The sequence below is a fragment of the Felis catus genome, chromosome A2, assembly GCF_018350175.1.
Source record: "Felis catus isolate Fca126 chromosome A2, F.catus_Fca126_mat1.0, whole genome shotgun sequence".
In the NCBI taxonomy this organism is placed as follows: Eukaryota; Metazoa; Chordata; class Mammalia; order Carnivora; family Felidae; genus Felis; species Felis catus.
Window position 1 is genome coordinate 157,952,681 of NC_058369.1, and position 19,639 is coordinate 157,972,319.

General features: G+C 47.0%; 1 protein-coding gene and 1 long non-coding RNA gene across 6 annotated transcripts in view; both read right to left on the minus strand.

The window, feature by feature from the left end:
* Positions 1 to 9,398: 9,398 nt before the first annotated feature.
* Positions 9,399 to 14,335, minus strand: LOC111559556. The gene is made up of 3 exons (XR_002740638.2): positions 12,720 to 14,335; positions 9,919 to 10,084; positions 9,399 to 9,651 (listed from the first exon to the last, which is right to left on the minus strand). It is a non-coding gene; the product is annotated as an uncharacterized LOC111559556 (long non-coding RNA).
* Positions 14,336 to 15,728: 1,393 nt separating this feature from the next.
* Positions 15,729 to 19,639, minus strand: part of TPK1 (thiamin pyrophosphokinase 1) — a 351,344-nt gene continuing 347,433 nt past the window's right edge. For 3 of the 5 annotated variants that reach the window (XM_045052931.1, XM_045052941.1, XM_045052937.1), the window contains one exon: positions 15,729 to 17,306. In XM_045052931.1, coding sequence (XP_044908866.1) covers positions 17,188 to 17,306 — 119 coding nt within the window. In that variant the 3' untranslated portion in view covers positions 15,729 to 17,187. The remainder of the gene's footprint in view (positions 17,307 to 19,639) is intronic. The other 2 variants (XM_045052939.1, XM_045052938.1) reach the window with 2 other exon arrangements.

Consider the following 19,639-nt stretch of genomic DNA (forward strand, 5'->3'; position numbering starts at 1 on the left):
GCGCTGTCCGATGCAGCCCGTGCGGAAGCCACAGCGTCTCTGCTCCCTCGCTTCTGTCTGTGAACCCCTGCACCTGCTGATCAGATCGAGGGCCCAGCAGGGAGACCGACGGCCTGGCGCGGAAGCTGAACAAATACAGAACTTACACGGAGCGCTTCCTATTTATGTAATAACCGTGGCACGTAGGAATCTGTGTTCACACACTCGCGCATGTGAGAAGCGTCACCTTTAAGCTTTCTAAGCCGTGCTAATTCTGTTGCTGAACATCTGTCTCTCTGGGCTGCCATTCTCGGTCATTCTCGGGGCTTCTCAAGGTTCTGGGCCTTTTACAAGAGAGACTACCTGGTTTTCTGCCATCTGTTCACGCGTGTCATCACTGAGACCTTGTGGTCCTTGTGTGCACGTTTCCTGTGGGCCTGAGTGCTCTCTCCGTGGGAGAGAGGAGTCGCTGGCCACCTGCCCCGCGGTCCCACCCCTGCAAGTAGCGCACGGTTCTCCTCTCTGGCCTCTTGCTGCTCCCCTACTAACAAAGTCCGTTCCCGCCTGCACAGGACCGCTCTTTCTGTCTCACGCGATGCTCCCTTCCCGTTGTCTGCTCCTCCAGTCCACCTTCCTTTTCCCCTCAAACCTGTTCTTAGACTGAATTATTAGCACCCCAAACTTCGTTTACCTTTGCTTGAGAACAGGGAGGACCAGGGCTCAGAAAGTGAGGGGGCGTGTTCACCTCCCATCCTTCCAGGGCAGCAAAGGAAAAAAATAGAGAAGTCTGATTCTAGAGGCCTTTATGCTAACATCTGGGTATTTGTTCAGTTCCTGCTATGTATACAATTCAGTACTCATTCCTTCTCATGACGCGGTGCTGACTCTGTCTTGGGCACTCTGTAAAGCGCCGAAGGCATATTGTAGTCCTTGCCCACGTCAGCCAAGGGTTCTAGGGTACAACCAACAGAAACCAATTCTTGCCAACTTAAGGAAAAAGGTCTAGGGGCACCAGGGAAGTTTCCCCCTCCAAAATAAAAAGAGAAAATGAAATGATGTGGAATGAGCCAGATGAATGAGTCGTAAGAATAACTGGTGAGAGGATGAAGAAATCAGGAGGGGCCAAGTACTGGAGAAAGGAGAAAGGGAAACGGAGGTCAATGATGTAATCTGTCCCTAGAAGACTTGACACTTCGGTGAGGAAATGGACCTCTGTGCATGTAATGTGAGGACGCCAATGCAGCCAGGCAGGGCTTACAGTTCTTCTCGGTTGCAGCCAGCTTTGGTGTTCCCTTGGGTGTTGCTAGAAGGGAAGTTGGTGTTGAGCACCGTGGAACACCATGGCGGAGTTGGTGTTCGAGTCCTTCCGGTTGGTGTTGAAGTCAGGGCAAGAGAACAGGCCGTCTTGCATAAACAGTGGAGCACCCTGAATGGAGAAACCACTTTAAGATTTTCTTCCTTGCAGCCTTGCTTTGTCAGTGGTGAAATGTCATCCCTGAATTTGGAAGGAATCGTCAGATACCGTGTTACTGTTATTGTTCATTTGGAGCATCTTCCAGAGAATGCCGTTTCCATGGTGTCAAGCCCAAGTGAATGGACCCAGGCATGTCCATATGCAGTTTGATCTTAAAGCGATTCACTTTGCATCGGTCAGGGAATGTGTGTTGTCAGTTATGTTGATAATACTGTAAATTGCATCGCTGTGTTCAGTGCCATTGATGTTTAGAAAATAGCAATACCTGGTAAGTTTGGAAGAATAACTTATGAAGGTATTAATCTGTATTTTATTTTATTATTTTGTTTTGAGAGTGTGCATTGGGGAGGGGGGAAGAGGGAGAGAGAGAACTTTTTTAAAAAACATTTTTTTAATGCTTTATTTTTGAGAGAGAGACAGAGTGGGAGGGGCAGAGAGAGAGGGAGACACAGAATCTGAAGCAGGCTCCAGGCTCTGAGCTGTCAGCACAGAGCCCCACGCGGGGCTCGAACTCACAGACCGCGAGATCGTGACCTGGCTGAAGTCAGACGCTTACCCAGCTGAGCCACCCACGTGCCCTGAGAGAGAGAGAATCTTAAGCAGACTTCAGGCTCAGTGCACAGCCCCGTGCAGGGCTCGATCCCCCAACCCTGGGATCATGACCTGAGCCGAAATCAAGAGTCAGACGCACAGCCAACTGAGCTACCCAAGCGCCCCAATCTGTGTTTTGGTATCGCTGCTGTAAACAAATCGGAAAGAATGGACGCTGTTTTTTCTTTGTGGACAACTCCATTCTCCCCATCCCCAAACCAACACTGCCTCTACACAGCAAGCAGAAGTTTGGATTCAAGACCAGGGGTCAGAGTAGAAGGTCTTTCCTGCCTCTAGAGCAGAGTTAGGAGGAATGTGTCCCCTCAAATTACTGGAATATGGTGGCAGGTGGAGAAGGGTTAAAGGCTCTGAAGAGACCAAACTGGCCCAAACTGGGAGGTAGCTGACTTGTAATGAGCAAGAGGTGAGTGCCTCCACTGTTTACTGTGTGTTTGTAATCTGTGAATGGTAAGGAACCGTGCCTCATTGACACATTACTTCCAGTTGGCTAACAAAGTGCTGTGGGTGGTGCTGTGTGGATGCTGAGAGTGTGGGTGGGAGATAAACTCAGAGCTGTGGCCTCCACATTTGTCATGAGGGACCTCTGGGCCCAGGCATGGCAGACAGGAATGGTGCCACCATGACGTGGGTGTGGACAATAAACATCTCCGCAGCAAACCGCACGGAAGATTCTTGTGCCCCAAACGTAGCTGAGTTAGACCTTCTCAGCATGCTGGCAGGTAAAATCCCTGGATCTGATTTAATTTGATTCCAGTATTATCATCTCCTATTACAAATAAAGCAAACAAATCTGTATAGAAGTTGCAAGACTCCTGTAAGACAATGTTAAGATGGTGTGAGTTTTGTGAATATCTAAAGCTTTTTGATGCTGCTGTGGACTAGACTTGTGCTATCCAATAGAACTTTCGGTGTCGATGGAAATGTTCTAGAACTCTACTAGACCGGTGCCATCCAATAGAACTTTTGGTGTCGATGGAAATGTTCTAGAACTCTACTAGACTGGTGCCATCCAATAGAACTTTCAGTGTCGATGGACATGTTCTAGAACTCTACTAGACCACTGCCATCCAATAGAACTTTCGGTGTCGATGGACATGTTCTAGAACTCTACTAGACCGGTGCCATCCAACAGAACTTTTGGTGTCGATGGACATGTTCTAGAACTCTACTATCCAATGGCCACTAACCATATGTGGCTATTACAACAAATTTTAATTATTAAAATCAAATCAAGTTAAAAGTTTAGTTTCTCAGTCATACTAGCCACATTTCAAGTGCTTGATAGACATATGTGGCTACCGTATCGGACAGTTCTGGAACCAAGAGTCTTGTGTCTAGGCTCTTTCTCTAGTTGGGATTTTGGAGATGGTTTTCAACTTTTGCCCTAGCTCTGCCTGATTAGAAGGGGCTGCTTCAAGTATTGTGTTGGGAAGGACCAGAGACCCCATTTAGGTAAACTGGGAAAGAATGAGTGTGGGAAGAGGTTCAGTAGTTGGCTCCTCAATTATTCACTATTTCCTAGTTTAAATGTTTCTTCACGTTACAGAGACTATGTGTGTCAAACCAATGCTCAGACCACTCAGTTCCTATGTGGTCCTGTTTCCCACGGGCTTGGATCAGTTGTCTCTGGGAGACCTCCATATTCCACTCTTCCTAAAGGGCGAGACTGGTGAGCCCCGTGCACCGTTTCCCCCAGATCACACATGATCACCCACAATCACATGCCCACCCCACTGTAGCCGGTCGGCAAACTTGTCTGTTTTGTCCTCTGCAGACTTACATCTGGGTCCTTGGAGAAGACTCAGGGAGATAACCAGCTTTGGTCAAAAGAAATAATGGGGGAAGGAAAGAACCGCTGGTCCAGTTCATGTGTTTTCTTTCTGACTGAGAACAATTGGGAGCGTCAGAGGTGATATTCCGCCCCAGACTATCACCTTCCTTTCTTTGAACCCATGGAGCATTTCTTTGTCTGTCAATCACACATCATGGCTTTTTGGAGGGATTAAACATAGTACTGACCTCTCATTATTAGCATTTCTGTCGTTTGCTCAAGGACCCTGGGGAAAGATACAGGAAAGCCCTGTACTCTGGATTTGAGGAAGAGGACAGGTTCTTTACTCCTCGTCTTGTGTGTGGGTCTATTCTTTCCCCAAGAGACAGGGTTTCCTACAGACAGGAAGCCTGGGGAGAGTAGCATCCGGCGTGCTGGGTGACAAAGCTGCCGGTCAGTAGTTGGTTGGTCTGTTGAACTGGAATTTAACTGAAAGCCTCGTATTTAAGACCACCCAGTGCTCCGCTATCTGATTTTCTCACTGCAGTGGCTAAACGAAGATTATCAGGGACATGAACCCAATTCAGGTTCGACTGCCAGTAGCTACCCCAGAGCAGTTGTTGAAACCCTGGTATCCTGATGATCCCATTGTCTCGGTCCTTTATCATTTATCACAGGGCATGGTGGGCATCTTGAACTGAGCTGCAAATCCGGATGCATTACCCTACTTGGCCAAGATAAAACTGGGACTCTCTATGCTGTGTACATATGTAGCATATACGTATATGCGTATGTATGTTGTATATATATTCACGTGTGTACGTATATTCTGTATATAGTCTACATTTATTTTAGCAAGGCTTGGCTGCCACCTGGTGGAGGAACCCCTCCATTATGTGCATTTCAATATTGAACAAATAAGTAAGATGCCTGTGTCGTTAGCTAACTGCATGTTTGGATGCCTGGAAAAATGTTCCGAAATAGTTTGGCAGCCTTAGGGGAGTTAAAGACTTGCGTGGCTGCAACTGTGGTGATGGTGTGTCTGTGGCACTGAGGGCACATGTGCAGAGTCCTGGCTCCTTGCCAGTGGGATTACTCATTAATCAAATGAGTCTCCGGCACCAGAGCCAATCTCTCCTTGGGTTCTTCGCAGCCGCGCGATTGTGCAAATTTATATCTAACTCCAGAGAACAGCGTTGAGGCCAGGATTGCTGGGGTTCTTACTGCCAGCTGGAGCTGGAAGAGAATCCTGTCCACTCCATCCAGATGTGAAATCTCCTGGAAACCACCCACTTGTAGAACAGATCTCCTGGAGCAAATTGGAGCAGGAAAGAATTCTCATTTCCCTTTATGAGATGACAGCCCCGTAAGTGCGGAGCGTGTATAAGGTCGAATGGAAAAGCGGGCAAGAGAGATTGTGACGGTGCTGGGCGCCTGATGGGTTTCCCTTAAGTTGAGGTCTTCTTTTATCGTGGCTTCAAACGACCACATGAGTCACAGAAAAGTGATCTATTTGCCTTTGAGTTCTGGAACCCCTTAGGGTACAGGGAGGATACCCCAATTTTGTAGAATGATTAATATAATCATGTGTCAGATCACACTGATACCCCTTCCCCGATTTCCTTGGCCCCCTTCCCCAGTCCGCTTGGTTGAGAGGCCACCACCATCCCCTCTCCTAACACCACTGTCCACCTTGTTCTGCCCCGGGGGCAAGGCTGGGTTCTGTGGGCTCATCAGGTCAGGCGTGGGCACCAGCACTACACTTCCTTGGGTAAGACTGAGGCAGGCATCAGTGGAGGGCCTGGGACTCGGCATCCCTGGTGGCTGCCTGGAAACCCTGGTGACAGATGGGGTGAAAGTACAAGGTTCTGGGACTGGGTTGTGGGCGGAGGACAGAGCTTGTGAGGAGGCCCTGAGAGAGTGCAGAGCTCAGAGAGCTGCACGAGGTCGGTCGGGCAGAGAGGGAGGCAGAGGGCAGGTGAGACGTGGCTGGATGTGGGGTGATCTGGAACCTTAGCCCGAAGGCCGCACTAGAGCTATTCAAGCAGGCTTGCATTTGAAGCAGATCACTCTGCATCAGGGTAGAGACACGATGGGAGGGAGATGAAACCTGAGAAACGGAGAGAGGTGGGGAGATGGTTGGGGGTGGAGGCTGGAGCCAGTGAGGCACGAGGTCAGGAGACCAGAGGTGCCCGTCTGTCTCTGTCACTAACTTTGGGGGGGGGTGGGCGCTGCTCTGTTTGCTCATCCAGGAGCTGGGGTTAGGACCTCCTGATTCCGAGTCTTCTTTCGAGAATCAGGTGAACACACCTGCTACGTAAGAGATGCTTCTGGAATCCCGTTTGGGTGCCGGTGGGGAGGGCGGGGCTGCCCGTGACTGGCCCGTCATGCCGGGTAAGCGCTGCCACCACCAGGTCCCCGCTGAAGCAGGCCCTGGCGTTCCTCACACCAAGGAACCGGGTGACTTACCTGGACATAAGGAGCCTTATCCGGAAATAGTAGCTCCACTGGGTTGGGGACGGAGCCAGAGCTGTTTCTGGTAATAGAAATGTCAACACCAAATGGCTGGCGGGCCGCTCGGAACAGCGGTGCCGAGACGCTCCAGCTGGCATCTGCTTCCCGCTGTGCCGCGCGCGTATTGAAACAGACTGATAAACATTGTAATTAACAATCCTGGAGCGACGGTGTGCTTCGACAGTAAAAGCAGGTGACGACGGATTGGAAATGCAATTTGAACCTAATCATCTGGGTGAGGTGATTTCATAGTTGACTAATTTAGCAAACCATTCTTAAAAAGTGCTAATTAAAAATTGCCTGAGGTTATCAGTTCGCTGCCAGCACTGCAGAAAAATGGGCATGGAAGGGTTTCAGGCCAGCTAATTGTTGAATAAAGCGCGAGACTTGGTTACCACGTCAGAGAATTTTTTACATGTGGAGCTTTGCGTTCGGAGCGCGTCTTGTTGTCTGGGGGAGTAGTTATTGAGACCAGAATGACCTGGTGTCTTATGTGGTTTCTTTCGTTCATCGGCGCACCCAGTGTCCCCGGGGCGAATCCGTTCTTACGCGCCGGGCTGGGGGGGGCCCTGGGTCCCGGGAGAGCACACGGTTGTGGCGTCGGGTCCGTCGGCGTCTGGGTGGCTTAGCTAGAGGACTTCACGCGCCGTGAGGGTGGCTGGTGCAATGCCTCTTGATGCTTTTCCGTTTTCCTCGGGGCATGCGAAAAGTCAGTTCCCTCCAGGAAATCTCAGCAAGAATTAGACCGTGAGCTCCGAGGGAAGGAGCACCACGTTGGTTTCCATCCAGGCTCGACTCCCAGTGCTGGCACGTGGGATTCTCGCTAAGTCCTGGTTGAACGCAGCACCCAGCAGGCGCCAGGTGTCGCTCTAGGGGCTTGGATGCGACCGGGAATAAAACATTCTAGCAGGAGGCAGAGAGAATGTGGTAAGTAAGTAGGTTATGTGGTATGCCAGAAGGTGATGGATTCTTTGGGGAACAAAAAATTAAAGCAAAGTAGCAGGGATACAAAGTGCCAGGGATGGGGTGGGGTGGAATAGGGTAGGGGGCATATTCCTTTATTCAGTAACACACCCCAGGTAGGTCTGACTGAGAAGGGCAGATATGAGAAAGGACTTGAAAGTGGCAAGGGTGTCGGTCAAGTGGGCACCTGCAGAGGAACGTCCCCGGCAGAGGGAACAGCCAGGGCAAAGTCTTCTGGCGGCAGTGGGACTGGGTATGTCTGAGGGACAGCGAGGTGGCCCATGAAGCTTGAACGCAACGAGCAGGCGGAGAGTACAGAACGAGAAGGAGGTTGGGGGGGGGGGGAGATCATCTGGGGCATTGGGGTCCAGTGTTAGGACTTTGGCTTTTCCCCCAAGCCACTGCAGAGATTTGCACAGAGAAATACAATGGTTGGATGTGGCTACTGTATCGAGCGCAGTCCGGGGAAGGGACAGAGTAGAAGTAGGGGCCGCTGGGGGACATTTGCAGTGATTCAGATGAGGGGTAGCAGTGGCTCGGGCCAGGAGGATAATGGCCAGGATGGTGAGACGCGGTCAGATGCGAAGTACCTTTTGAAAGCAGGGCTACCAATCGTGAGAGAAAGAGGAGACCGGAATGACTCCGGGCTTTGGGCGCCGAGGACCAGAAGGATGGGATTGCCATCGGTTGACGTGGGGAAGGTGGTGGTGGCAGCAGGCTCTGGGGACAGCGCAGGGCTAGTGGTGGACGTGCTGATGTGAAGAGTCTTGGACGTCAGAGTGGAGACGTCAAGTAGACAGTTGGATGGGCGAGTTTCCACGCGGACACCGTCTGAGGCCGTGAGCGCTTCGTGAAATCGCTAAGGGGGTGAACGCACACGGTGCGAGAGAAAGGAGGGAGGACTGACCCGGCAGCAGCGTGTTCAGAGGCTGGAGGAGAAGCTGAGAAAGTGGTACAGGGTCTGGAGAAGGAGTGACCAGCGAGGCGGGGATGAAACCAGGAGAGCGTGCTTTCCTGGAAGTGAAGGGAAGAACGTGATCCTTGCGGTAAACATGCCCGCGAGGTCAAGGCCGACGAGGACTGAGGCTTCATCACTGGCCTCACCCTTATGGGTGCCGGTGGTGCCCCTACTTAGAGGACCGTGGTTTGGTGGCGTGGCGGGGCCAAGGCATCGTCCCCAGGTGGGGTTTAAGAGAGAAAATGGCGGAGGGGGATTTGGAAAAAGTGCCTTTGTTTGGACAGCTTTTGAGAGGAGTTTACCACAAAGGAAAATAAATGAGGTGGTACGACAGAGGAAGCGGGGTCAACAGAAGGATTTAAGATAGTACTGTGTTCTGATGATGGCGAGGATGGTCCGGGGCAGATGGGAAGTTGAGGATGTCAGGGTGAATGGACTGTGGACATGTGCTGGGCACCATCAAGGAACAGCGTAAATGTGTTGGTACATTTTTTATTTTAAATGAGGCCAGTCATCACGCTGGTGTGTTTTTCTCCATCTATTTTCAGGTGCAGGGGGGGCAGAGATTTGGATTTCAACATGGGTTTGGCTTTGCCAAGTGAGCACGACGAGAGGGTTGAGGGTGTTAGGCTGGGCGTGACCATAAGGATTGAGATGGAATTCAAGGAGGGGATGCTCCGCCGTGTTTGTTGAATGCAAAGCTGAAATTTCATTTATGAAAGAGAAAAACTGTGCGTCTTAGAATAATAGAATAAATACTCTCAATGTTTGAGAAAATACAGAACAAGTCAGATGACGGGGGTCTCCATGCTGGCGGGCGTCCTGCACACGTACGTCAGTTTTTGCCCATCTGACTTCCTGGACCCGCCTGTCTGTGTGACTACTGTTTGTCAAGGGCTTTGAGAATCTGTGCCTGCCTCTGTGGGTCCCTTTAGGCCCCTCTGCTTGTGTGAATGTCTTTATAATGTTAGGAAGTGGCTTTTATTAATATGCAACAATTTATTTTTTCTTCCATGTAAATGTTTTAAATTGAAGGATACAGTTATGTTTCAAAAAGTACAACGTTCCTGTACACGCTGCTTATTTTCCTTAAAAATGTAGAAAAAAGACCGAAGTAGACAGAGGAAAACGTTACCTGCAATTTCATTATTGAAAGCTAACCAGGGCAAAAGTGTCAATATATAGTTTCCCAGTATTGTCTAGTATTTACACAATTGTGACCAAGATGTTCATGGGCACTGTGTCCTTTTTGCTCTTAATATCAACCCGTCGGTACAGACTTCTCACAAACAGCTCTTACTGGAAACATAAAAGTCCAGTCTTGTACACGTGTTCACAGGTCGTGTTCATGCTGGAAGTTGAGGCCCACCAGCATTCCTCCTGGGTAGACAAGGAAAGTGAAAGTCTCCTCGTTGCCCTCTTGTCTGCGTTCCCACGTGGCTTTCCTCTTGTGTGTCCCCCTTTCTCCCAACCCCCTCTGTCCCTCACCCATGTCATTGTAATGGGAGCCAGTGAGGGCATCCCTGTACCCCAGCGTCTGCCTTGCAGTAGAGACTCAGATTTGTGTTAAAGGACAGCAGTGTGTCAGTTTGGAATATTCCCCTTAAACCAGACTTTCTGCATTATTGGAAGCTAACTTGTTATTACCATGAAGCGGCACGGGGCCCATCTCCTGCCCAGGACCTTGAACCGCTCATGGAACCATCCGTGTCCTTTCACGTGCGCTTCTACAGGTCCGACCCTTCCCCAGCCAGGAGCCTGCACCCAGGAGCCTGCCGAGCAGATGCGCTAGGGGTAAAATTTCAACGAGGCCCTAAGAATACATGTGTAAAAAATACAAAGTTAAGATTGCTTCTGATGGTTTTAATCAAGCAGCACAATCTAGAAAACAGATACATCCTCTCCCTCAGACTTCATGTAGGTATACGTGGGATCTCCCGGGGAATTACCCAACGTAGAATGTTGGAGCTTAACTTAGGGGCTAGGTCCCCAAGAGTGTTTGTTCAGCCTCGGACTGAACACTGGGGTGCTTGCCATGGCCAGGGGGCGGGAGTGCATTCTGTGGTTGTCGGATGGCAACATGTTAGAAGATTCTTTTCTTTACGTTAAGATGGTACGTGTCTCACCTAAAGTCTACGAGAGGTCCTGGCATCTGGAATGTCCCGAGAAGGCCAGAATATGAAATCAATGGAAACTACACAGTAACTTGGGGCTTCCGTTACTCCAAGTTTGTAGCCAATCTGTTCATCCTGTCCCCTTTGACTAATATTATTTCCTTGATTTTTTGTGCTGAGGTTCAGCTCTTATAAATTACACTCCTACCCAAGAGAAAGGTTAACCTCAGAGCAACTTGGGAAAAGCTATTTGTTCCCGAAGACGGGAATGAGGAACGATAGCATCGGTGTGACTAATGCCATTTATGTGCTCACGTGGACGCGGTTACCAGCAACATCTCATTTGGAGAAGAAATTACGAAAATGAGGTGTGTGTCCAGTTCTTAAAATTTAGAGCTCGGTTTTCTTTCTGTGGAAAATGTACTTTCTTCCTCAAAAATCTCCATCCTACCTCCATTTAGCCTTAAAAAGAATATATTGGACTCTTCGTGATTTAATCTGTGACTTTTTCCTCATAAAATCGTTGTTCAGTGCCAGTGGCATACAAATATTCAAACTGCCCGTGTTGCCTAACTCCTTGCAACGGAATCGAATAAAAACTTGGATTAAAAGGTCAACTTTAAAATACGCATAATAAATTCGCCGGCGAAGAGCTCTCCCAACTTTCTGCACCATTTCCCCTCATGTCATTACTCACGGAGGCTCCCCTGAATGTTAAGGACTGCAAATAAAAGAGAAGAATGTATAGACCAGTGGGGTCTAGGAAAGTTTTTTCATGAACAGGGAATGGAAAGTAGAGTGAAAAATATTTCTTGAACTAATGAAGTTTGGCACAGTAGAGAGAGAATTGGTGGACATTTAGTATTTCCTACGGTACACAAAAAAAGCGAAACTTCTTTATTAAGAAATCCCTTACTCTATGCCCTTCACATATTTGCCCCCCTAGCCATACTAATAAAAGCCTCAATATTTTTGAGATGGTTATTCTTCTAACATTGTAACTGACGATAGTAAAATTATTGGGGTTATCCAGCAGGGCTGGTGGGACAGAGTATACGAATTTCTGTAAGGAACAGGTGAGAACGTCTTACTGTAACACAGAAAGCCTACTCGTGCATTCTAATTGAACGTCATGGTCTCTAAGTATTTCGGAATAACACATATTCGCGTCCGTAGCCTCACAACCTCAGCATAGCACAGCCAGGGTCATTCCTTGAACCTCCAGAGCTGAAATAGCTCCAGCTACCAGATTTCTAACTCTGAATTTTCTTTATTAATCTCATATCCTTCCATTTTCTTCCCCCTGGCAATTTAGGCCAGTCACACACGCTCTTTACATTTATTTTGACCTTGATTCTTTCAGTCCATACCAGTCCTCCAAACCTTTGTCATTACTTGGCCTCATACCTCTCGTTTTCCCTTCCCCGTTTCAAGCAACTTAAAGCTCCTTGGCCTTTCGAGTTTGTGACTAGCTGTGCTTTGCTTTGGATGATGTCTTTAAGCACAGCCTTGGTGCTCTGAACATTGTCTCCTTTTTCAGGTCTGTGAGTGAGCAAGTGTCTATCACCAAGTCTGTCCAGTCTAGAATTAGGGCTTTTATCATGAGGACTTAGAAACTATTTAAGGAAAACTTTAGCATTATCTACTTAAATGATGGTTAGGGATCAAGGAGGGAAAAGAGTAAGTTTTCAGGGACTAGGGAAGCCATGCGCTATGTTCCTGAGGCACGGGTACAAGTGGGGAGGTGAATTCATGCACCAGCGATGCCATACAGGTTTTGTGCACCTGCCACAGACACGGCCCTATTCGAAGACAGAGGATCTGGCGGAGAACAGGAAACACAAAGTCCATGCTCCCAAGGGGCTTTTACTCTAGCACAGGACTCAGTGTTAAACAAGCGAGCACAAAATTAATTGTGCCACTCAGATGGGACTCTGTTCAGTTCTGCAGAATTTTATGCCCACAATTTCCCAGGTTTATTGCTCAAAATATACCTGGCTATTAAATATTCTCTATTCTCTAGGATTTAAAGGTTATTTTTTAAAAACATTTATTGAGAGACAGACTGTGAACAGGGGAGGGGCAGAGAGAGTGGGAGACAGAGAATCTGAAGCAGGCTCCAGGCTCTGAGCTGTCAGCACAGAGCCCGACGTGGGGCTCAAACTCACGAACGGTGAGATCATGACCTGAGCCAAAGTCGGACGCTTAACCAACTGAGCCACCCAGGCGCCCCTAAAGGTTATTTTTAAAAGAAAAACTTAAGGTTTTATTTGTACTCTTTTATCCGTGCTTCTTACTAATTAGTTTAAAACGCTTTTCAACCTTTGTACTCACGTTGTGTTGTTAAGTCTTAGATTTCTTTGTTCTCAGGGACCAGCTATGGGTCTGTTAGGAGAACCTTCTTAACTCTGAGTGATCTCAGGGTCGTTTCTGTTTTTCAAGTAATCTGCAGGGATGGCATTAGTCTTTCTTTCTCAGCCCACAAGTCTTGCTTTCAGGGGTAGAATTAAGTACACGGCAAACAAGTCCTTCATAACCTGGGAAGAAAACGATGCTGCCGTGACCTCTTCCTGGGCTGGGAAGTGTCGCTGTGGTGTGTGTGGTGGTGAGATCACGCATTGGCTCTCTGCCTCCGGGGGCCCAGCCGGTGGAGAACTGATGGTGGCTGCCTAGAGAATGGTTTGAGACGGGGCTCAGACTGGGGCTCATCTGAAGGGAAAACTACGATTGGTAAGTGAAATCTACTGTGGGCAAGGAAGGAACTTGTACCGTACGTGCCCGGAATTTTCCACTCTTTCTATTGGCTCCCTGGGAATGGCTTGACCCTGTGGCTTGGCTTTTAATCTTCCTCCAGGTGTAAGGATCGTTTATTTTATTCTGAATAGAATGTTTTAGACACAACTGAAATAATCTAGCTCTTCTCCCCATTCTTAACGAAGTTAAATTGATGTTATTCCCAGTTAGGATCCCATTCAGCCTGCTGTCATCGGAAGGTTACTCCTCTTCGCACACATAGAATGAAAACTGTTACTAAGGGGTAAATTATACTCATATTGTCTTAAACTTAGGAAAGAAGGGTTCTGCTCAGTGCAGAACTCTTGCATTTACATCCATACATTTTTAAAAGTTACTTTATGCGTTTCACTCTATCCTTTGGCGTTTTTTTTTCCAATCTAGAATTTCTAGCTGTTTTTATTTCAATTTAGAATAAATTAAAGCATTCTGAGTGTGTGCACACACTCTCATGTGAGTCTAGGTCATATGATGGAATGTATTTCTGGTGGGTTGTGAGCGATACAATTTGAAAGTCACCATTCAGACCATACCCTTTTTATTTTTTATTTTTGAGAGAGAGAACGCAGGGAAGGGGCAGAGAGAGAGAGAGGGAGACACAGAATCCGAAGCAGGCTCCAGGCTCTGAGCTGTCAGCACAGAGACTGTCATGGGGCTTGAACTCATGAACTGCGAGATATGACCTGAGCTTAAGTTGAATGGTTAACCAACTGAGCCACCCAAGCACCCCACACCCTTTTTATCATCGTAGAACCTTAGAGAATAAAATAGTTTCTTGCTGCTTACTGACTTGGCTTTTGTCATCAGTCTCCATCACGTCCAATCCAAGGGCTGCTTTGATTGTTCAAGTAAAACTTTGGAAGGCAGGAATCTGAGCAGGAGTAGTAAGCAAGGCCTGTTAAAACGCATGCCGCACATACGGAGCAAACATGAACGCTGTGCACTTACCCTCTGAATGCCCATGCTGTCATGCCCTCCGCCTTTCTCTGAGGAGCCTCTGTCACTGACATGGCCCTAGTTCCCATCCCAGGAGAACCTTGCTCTGAGTAAAACTGAAGGAAGAGAGATGTATTGCCCTGCCCGTCCTCTGTCTGGGGGCGTGGCCCACTTCACACAGCTCACTCGGTCTCAGAGTCACCTGTGGCCCCCCCCCCCCCCCCCCCGTGCTTTTAGTAGCTGCAGCCATTTTCAGACTTTCCCAGCTGCCTGTAGAGAAGAGCAATTGTAGCATGTTTTCACTGATCAGTGACTTAGGTAACCAGGATCCTGGACAGGATCCAAACTGGACAGGACGGTGGGAAGAGGGGCTGCCTGGGGACCCGAGATCATGCTGTCTGCAGACTCCTGCTGTTGGGACAAACGTAAGAGATGTGTGTTTCAATGGTGTGGCAGGGAAGCACACGAAGAGAAAAGGAGCACTTACTTGGGTAGCTTTAAGGAACGGAATGGGGTCCAATACCTAATTCTTCGGTAGCCTTGCAGGAAGTGGGAGAGGTGCCCTGTCCTGTAAGAGAAGCCCTTCCCTGGGCATCCAGTGGCTCCGGCCCGATCCGTAGGTGGTGAGCGTGGGCTGTCTGAATGCTTTTCCCACCTCTGCTTACTGGGTTTCAGAAACTATATTCCTTTTGCTAAGTATCCACTTACTGCCACTGGTAAGATTTTCAGGGTCAGTAGGACATGCATTGCTTTTCTTTTTTTTTGGTAGTAAAAATTCAAAACATAAGACATTTATATGTCGTGAATACATTTCTAGTAATGTACGTATAACGGCTGAGCCTCAGCTCCTAAGTGAAATAAATAGTAGTAACAAGTGCCGAGAATGGCACGCGCTCTACCCACCGGTCCTTTGCTCCTTCCTGGTTTCTTCTGGTGCAGGTATTGTTTGGGGCAGTGGTTTGGAGGTCTTAAGTACTAAGTTTTTCCGTTGGAGGTTCTGAGTTGAATGAGCCAATGAAGAAGCCGATGTGTGACCTTTCCTCCAGCTTCTGTGCCATCGTGTCTGCTCTGAGTGGGAAGGCAGGCAGTACAGGGACAGAGGCTCTGGGAGCTGCTTGGCGGAGATGATGTGAAGGGTCTGGAGGGAGCCTGCACGCAGCCCTGAGTGCGCGATCTGGGACCCTCCCCTGCGCTCTGAGCCTTCTCTTTCCCAGGGCCCTTCCTCCCCCACTTGTCTTCACTTTCTCCGTGACAGCAGTTCCTTCCATTCTTTTTTCTGCAGCTTATAAAGACCTTTGAAAGCAGTTTCCCTGTCCTTCTTAAGTCTTACAAGGTAGATACGTGCTACATAGGTTCCCTGTTTTACAGATGGGCAACGGATCCAGAGGTTATGTGAACCCCTGGCACACGTGATCCGGTGGGTACCCTGCGTGCCGGACAGAGCAAGTATCAACAATCCTGGCTGGCCCTCCGACACTGGATAGGTGAAATACTGTCGCTCTTACTCATCCTTTGAGCAATTTTATTGTTTTGTACAGAAACCTTGATCATGAGAGACTGGTGATAACGAATACAGCTGAGAAAATAGAATGTTAAAAGTGGACTACAAACATATACGTGGGTAACTAAATAATTTTATTTGACATCGGATTTCAATCTCATGTATTTGCATAATAACTGAAAATGACCTCTCAGGTAAGCTGTTCACAACTGCACGCTGGTTCAGCTGATCCCCCTTCTATTCTCCACTTCAAACCTGACTCTTGCTTTGTCTCAACACCAGGAAGGAAAGGGCTGCTGCTCCCTCACAGCAGGACGGGAATGTGTGTACATAAAACATGGCGGGGGGGGGGGGTTCCTATGTCACGGTTTGTATGGCAACGTTTGGTTTGGTAAATCGTTCAGGAAAGGGTAAGAAGAGAGAAGAGGGTCTCGTTAGAAACACGGATGAATCCCAGGGCCCCAGGTGTTTAAACTGCTGAGTCAGCAACCCTGTGCATTCTCTGCCTGGTAATGGGCAGGTGTCAGCGTCTAGACTCTGACTGTGGGAAGGAAGCTCAGGCACCCTCCGTGCAGCCCCTTCCACTTTCTGGCTAAGGAGCAGGTTCAGGAACTTGGGCGAATGGCTGGACAGGGACAGGAACTCAGGCTTTCAGACCCAGATCCTCAGTACGCAGTGCTCGCTTATCCCCACGGGTTGTCAAACTCCTTTCCTGGTCCTCTGCATAAACTTGGGGTCTGTGAACCACTGCTTTTTCAGTCTGAGTAATGTCGGAAACCGTTCAGTTTGCATGCGTAGATGTCCTCTGCACGTTTTCAGGCTTGGTTGTAAATATGACAAGGGCGGTTTTCACCTGTCACTCCGCTAAAGGGTAGCATGCTCGCTGCGGAGCTGAGCTTGGGGTGACTGTGTCAGTGGGGCTTTCTGACCTCTCACCTTCCACGCTGTGTCTCCCTTCATGTGGAGCTTACATAACTGCCTGTTTTCAAACTTAATAATTAGGTCAATGCTTCTTGATTTACTTTTAAAAGATCATGATACCAAGACAGTAATGAGACCAGGGTGAAATGGTGTGGTTCTAACATCCCAATCTGAAAGGAATTTTTTCCTATATTATACAGAGGAATCTAGCATGAATAGACATTCAGAAGTAGCCTTTGGGGTATGGATTTAAGGACGGGCAGAAGAAGGCTTACATGTTGAACACCAAGAACCCTCAGCAGAGAACTTTCTCAGCTTCAAAATTAAAAAAAATTTTCTAGGATAAACGTAATGATTAGTAACATAACAACAGTACTGAATGTTATAGTGGCATGATCCACATTAGTTTTCCAATTGAATGTCATAGAGCTTATTTACTTGACCAAATAATGATTTTTTCTCCCTCGCTGTAAAATTGAGATCTGCCATTTGTGTTACCTGGGTTATCTAAACATCAATATCTTGAAAACTAGTGGGCTTCCCGTGGAGAGGTTTCATTTCTGTAAACCAAGGTGAACTGTTCTTGTTGAGCGAGAAGTCGGTGGCAAATGAGGTAAGTCAGAGGCACAGCTATGGATGCCAGGTGCGGGGTTAGTTTTTGATGGCCATGGTCCAGAGGAGTGGATGGTCCGTTTCCACGGTCACGACACCAGATCCATCGTAGGTATTGGAAGTACTGACCAGTGTTCCAAAACCAAGCACGTTATTTGCTGTAAGAAAATGAGAGAAAGAAATGTTTAGTGACAGCCAGCCTTTCTCCAGTGTAGAACTCTGTCAACAGTTACCAGAAAAGCAGTTAAGCATGTGCTTAAGATAGAAGCTATATAAATATATATGTGATAGAAGATATATAAAATGTGGAACAGGTGAAACACATGACATGGGATTTTAAAACTGAAAATGTCTAGAACTTGCCATAACCACTTTTCTGGGAGTTGGTTATTGGTTGTTAACCATTCTGGGATATATGCCATTCTCTCACAAAATTTCATTAAATTTTCTAATTTTTTTTTCATTACCGATTGTAAAATCAAAACCCATTTTCCAATGTGCTACTTGCTTCCCTGCCTGGGTGCAATTATAATTTTTCTTGATGATTCAGAGTTAACATTTTACATAAGTTATTAAACTCTATAAAGATGCAGTCTTAGCGTCAAGTATGAATGATATGGGGCGGAAAGCTAATTACTCCAAAAAGGCATGGGATTTTGGTTATATTTTTCTCATAAATTAAGAAAAGCCAAAATGAGCCAGGCTTGCTTTGTAAAATTAATAGGAACTCAAAGGTCAAAGCAGACTTCCAACGGGGTGATCCTGAGGAGGCCATAAGCCAAGCTGTAAACTGAGGCCAGGAGATGAGATAATCTCCTCTAACTACTTATCAAAGTAAAGGTTTAGGAGTTGAGTGATAGAATTTGCTTATCAATTCCACATACACATCAATATATACCTGTATGTATATGTTCTAACAGGTTAGCTGAAGTTAATGTCTTTGCACATGGAAGAACAGTTCACATCAAATGACTCTAAACTCATGACTTGTCCTATAAACATTCCATGATAATCAATATTATTTTCCTTGCTAACGTTCAAAGAGAAAAATAGAGCCCATGCTGTCAAAGAAGAGGACCCTTTTCCTTTAAACAAAAGGTACCTATGAAGTTACAGTGCTTTGGGGAAATAATTATATATAATGCCCACTGCCCACAAGAGGGAGCTTGTTATCTTTCTGAGGAAATCTTGAAAAGGCAATTCAGAAACAGCATTACAGGATAATGTATAACTAGTATTACCAGTTAACACAGTTTATTTACTTAAAACTCAAATTCGTTTGCTTTTCGGAGTTGTCAACGTGTCTACTGATGCAAGTTGGAAGGTAAAACTAAGGGTACAGAGTGAACCTTGTGGGAATATCACCCTAATATATAATTCAGTAGGAGCTCTGGCCTTTTTAGTAATTGGGAATTTTGAGATGAAATTTCTACAGGACATTAATACGCACATGAATTTACTAACCCAGACACAAGTGTGAGGATAGTGAGTTAGGGGGGGCGGTCGTGGGTTCAAGGCCAAGTCTGCTTGGGATCTGTTGGAGAAAGAGACCTTGGCTCTCCTGCAGGGTGGCCATGCCTGCAGACAGGTGCACACAGGGACGTCGGGACTTCTGGCCCAGGCCCAGGGTTTCACGGTTCTCTCTCGAACATTTCAAACCTTTATTCATGAAGACAACTTGGGATGCTTTCATGGGCCTGCCAGTGTAGAGTGCAAAGAAGGTGTACACGACCACCTGAATTTCATGCAGCACACTTTACTGTTTTGGAAACTGATTAGATTAAAATCCTGGTTTTCACATGGGCTCCAAGGACAAGAGCACAAGATTATTTCTCTAGCTTGACTTGCATGTAAATTCCTTTCTGATTTTCTGAAAGCAGACTATCTGATTATCAGGGCTAGATGGACACTTAGGTTATATACATTGGTTTCCCTAAGACATTAGTTCTTAATGGAGAAAGAATGAAAATCGTTTTAATCGATTACCATCATGAGGGCCCCACCCTCCTGACCTGATTCAACTCTAAACTCCAAACTCCTCCCAAAGATCCCACCTGCAAATACCATCACTTTGGGGGGTTATGGCTTCCACTTAGGACTTTTAGGGGAACACATCCAGTCTCTAACGGTACAGTCAATATTAATGAAAGGTTACACTGAAATATATTTGATTGTATTACAATGAAATGATAGAAAAGATGAATAAGCTGAAATACAAATCATGAATTTCAATTTACTACATCACTACAATTATTTTGGAGTGTATTTCTTCAAGTCAAAGAATCATGCTTTTTGATCAAACCTTGAAGTCTTCCTTATGGGAAAAAAGTCTTTTTTTTTTTTTTGAGGAAAATATTTGGAATTATGATTGAACTCCCCCTGCTTTGAATGTTTGAGGGTCAATCATGAAGTAAAATAACAAGACTGACAGCTTCCCACAGATAGAAGAAAAGCAAATGATTTTCTTCCAGTTCCACTGAGATACTGATGC